The sequence below is a fragment of the Equus caballus genome, chromosome 9 (assembly GCF_041296265.1).
Source record: "Equus caballus isolate H_3958 breed thoroughbred chromosome 9, TB-T2T, whole genome shotgun sequence".
Classification (NCBI taxonomy): domain Eukaryota; kingdom Metazoa; phylum Chordata; class Mammalia; order Perissodactyla; family Equidae; genus Equus; species Equus caballus.
The window spans coordinates 8,720,175-8,734,592 of record NC_091692.1 but is presented as its reverse complement, the minus strand read 5'-3'; the positions used below and the strand labels follow the sequence as shown (position 1 = coordinate 8,734,592).

The window sequence follows — 14,418 nt, the reverse complement described above, 5'->3', positions numbered from 1 at the left end:
TGAGGGTGCCGCCATGAGGGTGGTTTTATTGGAGTTGTGATCTGTTCTCTACAGGCAAGCCAGGGGCCATGATAACTGTCTGACAAGGGACTGACCAGCTGACATAATGTCCTTTCATCTTCCACTGTTGCTTTTAATTTAAACTAATTAAAGCTTTGAGAAATCAGCTGGGTTATCCTCAAGTGCTATCAATAATGTAAAATGCAATTTTTGTATTTCTTAAAATAAGACAGTCAGGAGGAAAAAAGTAAACTTGCTCCTCACTTCTGATTTCTGCAACCTGTGAAACTATTGACTTCTGCAACTTGTGAAACTATATTTAAGAGCCGTGACCTGGCCATGAGATTTCCTAGCTATTTAACAAAAGCATAGATAATCACTAACCACTGTGAAAATTCAGTTATTTTGTTTTTGAGCCATGATGTTCCAAGTTCACAGAGCGAGAATCAGCCAGCCTTTGAAACACGTAAGCTATTTTCTTGATGAGGAATTGATTCCCAAGAAAATACACTTGTCTCTCTGAGGATTTCAGACTGGCTGAGTATTTCTGAAATTTCCAATATGATATATTGAAAGTCGGTAAATATAAGCAATAGTTTTTATTTTGCCTTTCTCCTTTGTTCATTGTCTCTTACAGAAGGTGAAGAAGATGCCCAGCGAAGTTCAACAGAACAAAGCGGGGAAGCCCAGGGGGAAGCAGCAAAATCTGAAAGCTAACACCCCACTTTGATCTTCAACACCTGACAATGTGTCCAATCTCCAGGCCTGGCTGGAATGCATTTATTTCCACGAGTGAAAAGGGGAAAAAGAAAATGGCTGTGCTGCATTGCAGGAACCTGCTCATCATCGTGTTAGAAATGGGGGCAGAGGCTGTGGCTGCAGACAGACTTTTCTCTACCTCTGTCATTAGCAATGGTTGAAATCATGTGGCTTGTGTTTGGATGTCATTTTTGTCTGGATCCTTTCACTTGACCATGTGATGAAATGCTTGTAGAGAGTAGCAGCGACCTAGACGGTGATCCTTCCTGTAGCATCTGGCCCCTCACAATGTCAGAGGATTTAATTGTGTCTAATTGCAAAGGGTTGGTTGAACCCCAGAGTTTAAATATCTCTGGCCCAAGTATTCACCCAGTAAAAGAACCATCCAGAGAGCACTGTTTTTAGCATTATGTATCTGTGTGTTCCTGCTGTGTTATTTACACTGTTTTGTATTGTACAATATAGATGCTCAGCACTGCCCCCTTATTCGATTGCTTATGAAAAACAAAAATAATGTATGTTACTGTGAATTTTTATACCACTCATTTTTAAAAGGGCTGCCTCTTTTTCTTCTCCATAGTGTGGTGGTGTACACAGGATACAACACACATATTTTTAACTTAATCTTTCCCTTTAATCCACTGTTTGGTGAATTGGTTAATTTTAACAGATTCATCAAGACTCCTTGCTTTACTATACAGGCATTTGAAAATATCCATTAATGTGAATATTACCTGAATTCAGTCTGTTTGGTGTCTGCACAGACGAGAATTTAATCTGCAAATTTTGTTTTATTCTCAAGTAGGGAACTTTTCCCAACTAATATTTTTATTTTTAATTATGAGGATTTAGGAGAATTGGGAAGGTGGGAAAGAGAAGCCAAGACAATACTAAGAAGTGGAAATATTTTTTTGTAATGGAATTAAATCTCTCACAGTGCTGTATGCTACTATTTAAATTTGGAGGACAATTTATCTCCATGGAGCTGCAAAAGATGGAGAAAATGATCTCCTTGCAATCATGTGGACACCAATCACAAAAGTAAAGCCCTTGTGTTGTGTTTTTCATGTCTTTTATCAGCCCTATCAGATCCAAATGTTATTATGCACTTTTTAATGTTTGTAAACTTTTACTAATAATTAGTGTGAATTGCATTCTGATACAATAATAGTCATCATTAGAAGTTAACACAATCTTCATTAATACTGTTGATGGCTTCTGCTGTGTTTTGACATCATGGTTCTTACGTGGAAAGGTTTTGTGAGCTGTGTAATCCCTCTGGTCAGTATTATGAAATCATTTATCAGTGGTAATAAATAAGGAACCAGTAATATGCCAATGGCTCATGAGTTACTGGACAAATAGCAGACAACAGGAAGACTCTTTTACAATAAAGAGCCCACTTAACTGTCCTCAAGATCTTAGATATAGGCCCATGTGAAGGAGGTTAAGCAGCATTTCGGCAGGTAACCTATATGGACATAGCAGAACTCAACCCTCCTTTGTAGTTGCATAGAGGATGAAAGGTAAGTCTGCCCTCATCTCCCTTCAGTACTTTTCAGATGAGTGGGATCAGGGTATGGATATCATTTGGTCCTCAATCATATATTACTAGAACAAATGTTAACCGTGTCTCAGAAAATAGAAAGAGAAAAGATTAAATTTTAGAGTACTTCCTTCTGTCTAATACATTAGAGTCCAAAAGGTACAGTTAAAATTCAAACAGATCCACCTGTCAATAGACTCATAAGTGGAAAAAGAGGTTCCTGAGGCTATTTTAGATCATTTCTAGTAGTCTGTTGAAAACATCCAACACAAAATCGCTTTTTCAATATCCTCATTTACTATCCTCATAGCTTTCTTGTAAATCTAGGTAAAGGTCTTTTCATCCTTAAAGTTGTGGAATTCCAAACTGATTTCCTGTGGTTTTGTAAAGTTTAGGACTAGTGCTGAGTATATGTGGAGGGTTTATAATCCTATATGATATACTATTCTTAATGCATGTGGTGTCATGCTTGTCTTTGAATATATAATAGTGCTAAATTTCAAAGTCATATGGAGCTTTTGAATTATTTCAACCTCTTCCTGCTACTTTGTCTGCTATATTCAAACTCAGAGGCATTCCCAAGCTGGAAGATAAAAATCTACTTTCCAAAATGTCCACATCCTACAAATGTCACCCAGCAAAAGTTCACAGGATCTTCCAAATTTTATTGTAATGTCTTTTACATGCAAGTCAGTAATCACATGGAATTGAACTTTTAAGGAGAGAAGGAAAGGGTAGAAAACTAAGGCATTGATTTGCCAATACACATTGAATGCCTATTAACCAACTGACCTTATGCTAATCACTTCCCAGCATCTAGTCTCCCATTTAATCCTCCAACAATTTGATTAAAAAGGTAGCCTTATCCCATTTCACAGATTAGGAAATTAAGGCTCAGTAAGGTATAACTGTTCTAAGCTGAAAAAGATAATAAATGATGAAATTAAGATTTGAACCTATCTTTGTCCATCCCCAAAAAGTTTTCTATTGTACACGCCATAAAACTAAAGCCAATTACAGGGCTTGTGATCTGTAGGGGAATATTTAGAGATGGACTGGTTCAGCCTACATATTTTAGAGAAGACACCTGAGCCCCAGAAAGAGGAATTGTCTTTCTTACCTAGATGAGTGATGACACAGACATGACTAGATCATAGAAAGTACACTTTTTTGAAAAAGAAATTCAATTAGAATTTATTTTTTGTGTTCTACTTCCGGAAAGATATTTTTCTGGCATGTGGTCTGTAAACTGAGCATGGTTCAGATTTTTTATTTTCCATGCTACTCGCTTTGTTTAATTAACTAGAACTATGACAATTTTAGTTTTCGACTCGTTGGCAACAAGTGTGAACTTGTCAAATGTACCTTTTATCAATTGTAAGCATCCTATGCCAACACATTGTTATCATAAATTCACAGAAATGTTTTTCCAATATATAAAAAGCAGCCTTCCATTTTTAGGCAATACCCGCAGAGCTGCGCACTGGAAATGCCCTACACTTGAGTCTTACTCAGACACAGTGGAAACATAACTATTTTAGAAGATGAATGATAGTGCTGTTTCTCTTCAGAGAAACAATAATGGATAAAGGAATGTAACTGCCAGGCAGCAAAGCTTCCAAGTGAAGCCTGTAGTAATAGGGAGAAAATGCATTGTCAACAAGTGAAAACAGGAAAGGATCTATGATTTATGATGTCTTAATAGGCCCTAAATGGTTCTTTAATTAAAAGAGTGGCAGTCTCTGAAGTCATTTGTGAGCTTGTATGACTTTTGTATTTAGCAATGTTGCATGCTCACATAATTGATATTAAAAGTAATACATTTTTCTGAAATGTACACAGTCTATTAAGAGTATTTATTGAACATACGCTATGTGCCTGGTGCTAGAGAAAGTGCTGCGGGTGGTAAAAGAGAGATCCAGAGCCTTAGCCACCCTGGGGTGGACGTACCCACTCTTCCAGCCTCACTCTTTCCTGCTCTTTACTCCAATAATTTCCAGCTCCATTCCACTCGAGTAGCCCACTTCCTGGACTTTGTCGTCTACCAGAGCCAACTCTTAAACCGTAAGGCCAGTATCACTCCTGTGGTTCTTACTTGCTCATCTTCAGGTCAGTGATTTTGAAATCACAAGAAATACAGGTGTTTATCAGAATCCCCTGAAAGTTTTTACAACACTGCCTCCCCCACCTGCACACACATAGGTACATTCAGACACAAACACTCTCTTCCCCTTGAAAACACTCCCTATTATGACTTTGATATCTTGTTTGCTCCCACCCTCACCCCCACCACTTGAGAACCACTGATCTAGAAGAAGTGCAAGGTTTCAAGATGCGTCCACTGTGTGCATGCCACTGAAAAGCTTTAAAATGAGTCAATGACAAAACAGAGTGCTCACAGACACCCAGGGTTTTACTCTATTAAGGATAACATCTTGGGGTCAGAGACTTTAACTGCTTTTATCTTGGTGTTGCTCTCTTTTCATCATATTATTTTTACCACATACAGGCAGTGAAAACCAAGACCAAGGTGGGCCTCAGGAGAAAGTAAGCATCAAATAGCACTCAGCCTGAGTCCAGTCAAGTCTGAAGCTGAAGGGGGAAATTAAGTTTATCTTACTCAGGTTACAAGAATAAAGCACTACATAGGGATTTGGGACAAAATGCTATCCAGGGCAACAAGTTTTCATTACCTCTAGTACCTCTTCTCATATATTGTTTGCATCTGTCCAGCCTAGGATGTGGAAATTTGGGATCTTGGCCATCTCTCATTGTAAAGTCAAAATTAACAAAACTATCTGACTATAACCTGTTGACTTTCTAATTTGTACCACATCTACTTTCTGATCACATCAAGATGGCTATTTCCTCAGCAAGCCTCCTCCCAATCTGGAGTCCATTGTTAGTCTTTCTCCTCAGTGCCTTCAATTTCCTTACTTTCTTGGCTTTTTGCTGTCTCTGCCCAAAGTTAGTCAAACCTTCTCTCTACTTGTCTTCGGAATGACTAAAAAGCTTATAACAATGCTTATTCATTGTTTGCAATCTCAGTTTAGATGGAAGTGCTGCACAGCTCTCTTTTTTCATGTCCCGGGGGACAGAGGAAGTTTCCCACTTCTTGTCTAAGATTTCATCTAAGATTTTTATACCATTTTCTTTCTAACTCTAACAGGAGGTCTGTTAATTATCCTTTTCTCTTCACTGACTACCCTTTTCCACAAATGTGCTCAAGTTCCCCTCTTTCCTTCAGTACTTTGTTAGTGCCGTCCAGTGGATTCCAACTCCTGGCAACCCTGTGTACAACAGAGCAGAAACCTGCCTGGTCTTTTTGCACCATTCTCTCACCTCTGGCACTATATCAGACAATGCTCCACTGCTATTCATAGGGTTTTCATGGCCAATTTTTTCAGAAGTGAGTGGCCAGGTCCTTCTTCCTAGCAGGTCTTAGTCTGGAAGCTCCACTGAAATCTGTCCACCATGGGTGACCCTGCTGGTATTTGAAATAATGGTGGCATAGCTTTCAGCATCACAGCAACATGAAGCCTCCACAGTACTACATCCAAGACATGGTGGTGTGGTTCCTGATGACAAAATGAACTCAGGTTGTGGTGGTGACAGCACCGAATTTAACCACTAGACCACATGGGCTGGCTTCTTTCATTACTTATGTTTCTCAGAATAGTAATCTATACTCCCTGTTTTCATGCTTCTCCTTATTTCTTATCCTTTTGCAATTGGACTTCCAGTTAAGTTTTTCTCATTACCAATTACTTTAGTAGACTCTGGACTCAGTAATTGTCACCAAAGCCCTTGCCAATGTGGAAATTAAAAAGTGATGATGTTACAGAGGACTCAAGCTTCCCCTAAAATCAAATTTGGTAGTTTTATAATTTCAATTGATATTAGTGTGGCAGGGTATAGCTGCCTAATAAGGCCTTCTTAAGGATGGAATCTACATATCCCAAGGAAAGGAGCATTTTCTCTTCCAGTTTCACATCTTCCATCATGTATGGATGTGTCTTTTCTCTTTGCCCACATTCTCTCCATAATGTCTGTTTGCTACATCCCCAGATCCTACAATGTTCATTTTTTCATAGAGGTGGTTGCTTCATAAATATGCACTGACCTGGAGCTTGGACATCCAGAGATGGGCAAGATTATCTTGTGACATTTTAGGGTTCTGTCTTCCATTACACTCTGGGACGACTGCCAGTGATATCACTAGTTCCTTTCAACAGCAGTCATGTACAAGCGAAAACACTCAGCTTCTTTGTACCCAGTCCTACTCCAGTTCTCTGAATTAGACTTAAATAAATATATCAATCCCAATGGCCAAATATAATGGAGAATTTATGTATGTTTTATTAGCCTATCCTATGGCATTTAATCCTGTTCACCATGGAGTCTTTTTTGAGATGCTTCATTTGCCTTCCTTTTTTGTCAGGGGTATGTATGTATGTATGTATGTATTTAATCTTTTGGTTTTTTTCCTCTGGCAACTCCTCACTCTCCTTGACTAGTGCCTTCTTCTCTACCTCCCCACTAAATACGGTGGTTCCCTGGGATTCCTCTTCTCCAGTCCCACTCTTCACCTGACCTCTTCCATGCCAACACCATCATTTACCTCCTTTATCATGATGAATCCCAGATGGAACTCCTGATCACTTGACCATCTTAAAAGTCAATGTTCCAACGCTAAATTCAGTATATGACCCCATTCCCAAAAGTGCTTATGTTCATATGCCGCAGATCTCATATAATGGTAGCACTGGTTTTCCAGAAGCCTTAAATCAAATTCTTACAGCTCTCTCAGCTGTTCTTTGTCCAATTTGTTTTTCAGTCCATCAATTCTAATTCTTAACTACTTGAAACTTCCCACTTCTTTTTGTCTGCAGTGCAACCCTTTAAATCATCATTTATCTAATATAATGCAATAACCTACTCACCAGGACCTGCTTCATCTGGCAATCTTTCTATCCACCTTGCAACCAGATGTATCTTTCCAATACATAAGTCTGATTGTTTAACTTCCCTAATTTGAAAAATCCTTAAATTTAGCCAGAAAAACTTTTTGGAATAAATCCCACATTTTATATCTATATAACTCTACTGTTTTCCTGTTCCGAAGATGTTCTTCTTCATGCCTGTTGGCAAATTCTCATTGATCTTCTTCACCCTTTCCTTTAGAGCCTTTTTAACTTGCATCTTCATTCCAAAGCCCCACTCTAGGAAATTAGCTGTTCCATACTCCTTGCTCCCCTAACACTTGATCTGCAAACACATCTCACGAGATCATAGCTATTTGTTTGCATGTGTGTCTCTCCAACTAGAATAGGAGCTCTTTGAGGAAAGCAGCCATCTTTTATTCATCTTTGTACCCTCATTGTCTATTAATACTCAGTAAATATTTGTAAATGAATGTCTGCCCTCCTGAAGCTCGCAATATAATTGAGACAGAATTTATACACAGATTGATTAGGAAAAAATGCAATTCCCAAATAAAGTTGATGGAAAATAGTGAAGGCTGCATAATATTGCATTACAGAAGATTAAAAACTTGATTCCTATCACTTTTTTTCTAGTTTATGCAATAGAGTAACAATTTTTAAATTTGATTCTCAAACTGTATGCTGCACATTTACACACACACACAGATTTGATATGAATTACAGAAATGCGATGTCCAATAGAATAATGTATAACCAAATGAGCAAATCAGGGTAAGCCATCCAAGTAAAGAGGGACCCTGGTAAAGATATTTCTTGACATTCTGTAGTACAAATTCCCTTCGGTTTGCTGGAATTGGGAAAAGCAAAAAAAAGGAGGTTGTATCTTAGTCACCTGGCCTAAGCAACACATTAGTCAAGACAGGAAGATTTCTGGGGAGGCTTTTGTGGTCCTTAAACAAAGGGACACTGCAGTTTCTAAGAGTATCTTTACAGAAGTATACTTAAACCTACTCTAATAGCCTAAAGAAATGAGAGTTCTGATGGAATAGCATGAACTTCTCAATGGCAGAAATTCATAGAAAAAATAGGGGAAAATGTAAAACAAAGGGACTAAGAAACACATTTTTTATACTCAAGAAAGAAAGGACACTGATATATATGTATAGAACCTTAAAGTAATTTTCCTGAATATTACATCTTTCGGAAAATACAGAAAAATAGTACTAATGCAATTAACACTGGAAATCGAACAGGATAAGTATTATGTACTTCTTGAGTCTGAAACTAAGAAATAAGAATGGCCGAGGTCATGATGTAGATTACTCCTAACAACACTTTTCCCCATTGGCTGCATGATTCATTTTACGCATTTCACTTGAGTAGGATGGTGTGACCATCGTGACTGTCCTGTTGAATTTTTTTTTTCTTGTATCCCATATTTTCTTTGGAGTCCATAAAACAATACATAACCATGAATATTAAGGGCAAAAAGTTATATAAAGATAGCTATAGCTAGGGAGTAACAACACAAACAAAACCTGCCCTCCCAGATGGTCCTAAATAATATCCAGTAAATCATCAAATTTATTTAGGAAATATTTATTGAGCATTTAGTAAGTTTAAGTCTCTGATGTTAGGTGCAGTAAGGAATGAAATAAATAAGTTTTAAAAAAAAGACCGTAAAATCTTTGACCAATAGAAACTGAAATATGTGATGATGATCATAGTCTTTTCTATCAGTATTGCCAGCCTTTCCCCATCTCCACTCCATCCCTCATTGTAAGGAATTTTTCTTCAATTCTTTTGTCTAATGGGAATTTACTTTTTTCTCAACTGATTCCCAAGCCTTTGTGACACAGAATTGGGAGAGCAGATCTAGACACAGGCTAGAGCGATAAGATGAGAAAGATTTTTTCATGAAGAATCAATACCAGAGTTCTTTGTTGTTAATAAACCAGTTGATGGTTGAAGCAGACGACAAAAAATTTTTTCAAACTAACATGTTAAATTCATTTTGCATAATAAACAGCTAAGATTTACAGGGAGGATTAAAAAAGCAATGAAATGGGTTTCTAAAAGAAAGTTTGGGAGGGTTGACAAGTAAGAGGTTTCAATGAAGTCAAAGAAAATCAGGAAGAAGAGAAAAAAAGCATTTTCAAAGGTTGTGAACTAGACCATCTTTAATATTCTTAAAAGTAAATATGCAAATATTGGGAATATTTTTCAATTATTTCTGGTATATATGAGACTTTTTTGAATGGGCTCCATTGAAACACAGGGCCACATGAGACCCTAATATTTATTAAAGTATGCTCATTTAATAGTAATGGTAAGATAAGTACATACATACCTATAATAAATGTCTCAATATGATGAGCAATAATTAGATGAACATGGAACACTCCATGCAGATTCTCAGGGATAAATGTCACTTTACAGGAAAAATCATGGAGAAGGATGCCCTGGAATGATTTCTTGAAATGTTTATTTCTTTGAAGAAAGAGAGATTAGACATTCTACATAGAAAAAGTGACATAAACTGAGGTACACAGGCAGGAAAACATGAGGTCATACATTTTTTTAAATAATCCAAGTGAGCTAGAGCACAGGATATAAGTGTTAAATCTGAGGTGAGACACTGGACCAGGTGGAGGAGTAGAAGTCTGAGACCCTAAGGAGGGGGAGCTGGAAGCCCCAGAAGCTGGTAAAAGTCCCTGAGGACTTGAAGGTGTGCCTGACATGCCCCAGCAGTGGCTGGCAGGCCAGCTCCACGAGATCACTCAGAGGAAAGAGTGTGGGCATCAGGACATGACTCAGACACAAGGACCCTGAGCCTCAGATGGGGTCCATGCCAAGAAGCCTTACAAAAACACGGAAGAATTCTGAAAGCAAGAGTAAAGGTTTTGAAGGTAGACTAAGGGCTTTGAGATGAAAGTAGACACAAGGACTTATACCAAGGTTCAGAATCCAGCAGCTGAAATAGCCAAATGTCAGGGAAAGTGAGAAGCAGCAGAGATGAGCACAATGAGGCACAAACAGAATCCTGCCTGCAAAGCAGCTGCTGCTGTCCTTTATCCATGCCTCCTCCTCATGCCCTGATGCACTCTTCAGTTTTTAAAGGCACCGTACTTCTCCACTGACAGTATGTGGTGCAAGTGTAAGAGAAAAGGGTCTTTCTATATAGCATTATAAGAAGCGGGCAGAAGACACCTTGACCTTTCCTCAGGTCATAATAACCACCAGATTCTCAATGTGTGTTGGATGCTTGATCATATTACCTCTATTTCTCACAATTACTCTGAAATATGAATATATTTATTTCATAAATGACCAACCCAAAGCACAGAGAGGTTAAGTGGCTTGTCGAAGGCTGTGCAGTTTTTGTATTGCAAAGCCAGAGCTGAAACCTATGTCCTTCTTCTCTGATGGCAATTCCCTTGCTCTTTCAACTACACCAAAGCTGTCCAATAGAACAATAATAAAAGCCAAACATGTAATTTTACATTTTCCAGTAGTCACATTAAAATAAAAGAAAGCAGTGAAATAACCCAATTTATCGAAAATACTGCCATTTATCATATAATCAATGTAAAAATCAATGAAACATTCTTTTTTTTGTTTAGTACCAATTCTTCAAAATCCAGTATCAGTTTGACACATATATCTCAATTCAGACTACCTACATTTCAAGTAGTCTGACCTCCATATTGCACATCACAAAACTATATACCCTATTTTGCTTTCCAAGAATTAAGCAAAGAGAAGACTCACTTTGGGGACATCGGAGTGTAGAGTGTACATGGGTGTGTATAGTTATTTCTCAGTGATTCTCCACACTGGCCTCCTGTCACAATCACCTGGAAAAGTGTTTTAAATATATTAAGAACTGGGTCCCATCTCTACAGATTTTGATTTTATTGTAGGGTGAGGTCCAGGCATCAGTATTTTTTTAACGTCTTTATAATAAATATTAAAAAGTGCACATAAATGCGCAGTTTTATGGATTCTTATAGAATGAATACACTCAGGTAACCAGCATCCAGATCAAGGATCTGAATATTTCAGCACCCCAGAAGGCCCCATCAGGTTCCCTTCTAGACACCACCCCCGCAAATGGTTACATCCCAGAGACTAGTAAATGGTGAATTACCATCTGTTCCTATAGAGCAGACCCTGGAGTTCAGCTCAGAACCGTCACCTAATACATTTATGCTCGTTGCAGGTTGCTCTTCTGCAGGATTCTATTCTCAGTTTTCTCAGGTCAACTTGTAGCCCCAGGAATAATAAACCACATGCCAACCCATCTGTCTTCTAGAGGATCTCTACCCAAGAAAACACAGGTCCTTCAAACCACCGCATCCCCTGATCCATGCAGGTCCAATCTCCATTCAGCCCTGGACCACTGGCTCCATCTCCACTCAGCCCTTCTTAGCTGTGTGATCCCAAGGATTTGGTCTTCCTCCCTCTTTCCTGAACTATCCACTGATTTTCTCACCTGAGTTCCACCTCCCTTATTATCAACAGATCAAATGAATAACAACCTTGAGAAGCCAGTAACACAGATTTCAATTTCCTGCTGAACAGGCTTTGACAAAACTCCCAGGCTTACACCCTTTTTCTTGGTGCTTAATTCCCCAACCTTCTGCTCCAGCCCTTCTCATTACCATACATATCCTCTGGTCCCGTAAATTCAATTCTCTGAAAACGGTGTTTGTTCTTCCTGTAGGTCATTTACCGTCCTCAGATTCAAGTGATTTAAAATACATTTCTAAGAAAATTCAAAATTGATGTCTCCAACAGATGTTCCCTCGTTAGTTTAATCAAGAAAAAATCATCAATTAAGACATTTCCTAATTCCAGCCAAGCTGAGCAAACATAAGAGTGGATTGAATCCTTGAGCCTTGTGCTACAATGAGTCCAGTCCTGATGAGTAAACAACTTCTCCATGTATTAAATACCCAGCAACATTTGGCTGCCATTTGTTGGAATCACAATCGCTTCACAGTGTTGGTTTTTTCTCTGCTCTCAAAACAGTGCCTTGTTGTACTTCCAGCCCATACAAGAATCTTCTGAATGAGTCTGACTTTGCAAAGACAGCATTTGCAGCTGAAAAAAGGAAAACATGACCATCTGTTCTCTCCCTTCCCAGTTCAATCTGACAATATCCTAACACAGCTGTCTTCCTCCTTGACTCCATCCTACTTGGCCCACCTGCCTCGTTCCACCAGTTTCCCACTCGAGCTTCTTCACTTACGTTGTGTCTCTCCACATTCTTCTCCCCCTACTCCCATAGCACTACTTTCCTCCATTTTATCACTTCATGATTCTTATATCCCTCAAGAATACCCAATCGATTGCTTTTTATTCTCCATCCTCCCTACTGCATCTTTCTCCCTCAATCCTTCTGCCCAGCACTTTCTGTGCTCTACTCAGTCCTTCCTAATTTTATGCGCAAGAAAGAAAAAAAGGAAAGGAGCTCCATACCTAAGCTTCCAAGATCAGTCTAAAGTTTGCCAGAAGTATGAAAATAACCCCTAGGTATTGGAGAGGATAAGGTGCATGAGGGAAAGTGAAGGGGAAGAAAGGATAGATAACACTAGTGGCAAGAGTAATTTTCACCACTATTATTATAGATTTCCACTAATTCATTTGTTGACTTTGGGAGGATACCCAGTGCCACCAACTCTCACCACCACCAAAAGTCAGAACTTTTACAAGTTCCCCAAATATCAGACATACACCTTGATTTTTCATCTGTCCATTCAGTGAAACTCCAAATGACTGATAATTCTAGGAAACACTTGGAAAATATATTTAGGAGAGACTGATTTTAATAGCAGAGGCTCAGAACCCAGATATCTTACTAACTAAATGTATGATCTCACCAAATTGACTTAAACACTGTGGTTTTCAGTTTCTTATCTGTAAAAGGAAATAATAATAGCATCTCTTAGAAACGTTGAATAATAGTAGGTAAGAAGAATGTCAAAAGGTTGGGTTAGTTAATATACATAAGGCATGAGAAGAGTGCCTGGCACTTAGTGTAAATATTAGGTGTTAACATTCTTCTTGTTGTTGTGTTGTTATATGAAATCTGTATTTATAGTCTTAAATAACTCAGGGAGCATAGTCAACTGGCTTTTACTTCTTAATGAGTAGTGCCACCCAACGGCACAGAGGTTTTATTTATTCACTTATTGAACAAATATGAATAAGTTCCTTCCATGCGCCAAGTACTTTCAGGATGCTAATTATACAATGGTTTAACCATAGGGATGATCTCCAACCATGTGAAGTTCACAGACTAGCAAAATCTAGTTTAGTTGGATCCCAGCAAGTAAAATACTTAGAGTACTTCCTCCAGTCTATTGTAGGAAAGCCAAGTTTTGAGGAGAAAAATTTGAATTGGGGGAAAGAAAGAGAGAGAGGGAAACTACTTCAGGACTGTCTTAGGGTTAATTCAGATTCAACTCTAACTTTTTCTGACAACTGTTACCTTTGCAGTTTCACAATGTTAATAGATAGCAGAAGAGGACATAAGTTCTCATAATGATATAAAATACAAGCTGTCAGGGATTGGCACTGAAAAGACAGAGAGGATCATCGGACAGGCTCAGTCATTCAATGACATTGATTTTCTCTGTCATCTCTTACTGGCACCTCTGAGAGTTGTTTTCTTTTTAGTTCTCTGATTCAAGTGCAGACAAAATCCAATCCTCTTGGTCCCCCTTACTAAAAGTGACACCAGGCAAAGAGTCTGGTAACACCAGGAGGACCAAAAGCAGGAAGAATAGAGAGAGTACAGATGTTTGGCTTACTAAAGGAAAAGTTTCTCATTTTTAATCTAGTTAATTTCAGTCCAGAATCTCCATTACTCATGAGATCCTCTAAAGGGAAGATGAGATGCTATCCAGAAAATTCCCTCTTGTCATCCACAGATTCTTTCTCTTGTCCCAGGTTCTAGATGAAAAGACTCCTCTTCCACTAGTAGATATATCACGAAAGCATCCTTTTATAAGTATCTATTTCCAGTATACAGTATTAATTATATGATTAAGATAACATACACATTATGCATACATACTAAAGAAGTATTTTCTTGTTGATATTTTAAAAAAATGGTCCTGAAGCCCTCATAATCTCAACCAGCATACACAAGGATTACGA

At 38.3% G+C, this 14,418-nt stretch overlaps 1 protein-coding gene and 1 long non-coding RNA gene across 7 annotated transcripts in view; one reads left to right on the top strand and one right to left on the bottom strand.

Annotated features, from left to right (window-relative positions):
* PKIA (cAMP-dependent protein kinase inhibitor alpha) overlaps window positions 1-4,142 on the top strand; it is an 84,026-nt gene extending 79,884 nt beyond the window's left edge. For all 6 annotated transcript variants that reach the window (XM_005613045.4, XM_070221410.1, XM_070221409.1 and 3 more), the window contains one exon: window positions 638-4,142. In XM_005613045.4, coding sequence (XP_005613102.1) covers window positions 638-717 — 80 coding nt within the window. In that variant the 3' untranslated portion in view covers window positions 718-4,142. The remainder of the gene's footprint in view (window positions 1-637) is intronic.
* Window positions 1-14,418, bottom strand: part of LOC111774915 (uncharacterized) — a 45,850-nt gene that overhangs the window by 2,116 nt on the left and 29,316 nt on the right. Inside the window, exon 4 of the long non-coding RNA XR_011421226.1 lies at window positions 11,023-11,108. This is a non-coding gene — a long non-coding RNA (uncharacterized lncRNA). The remainder of the gene's footprint in view (window positions 1-11,022; window positions 11,109-14,418) is intronic.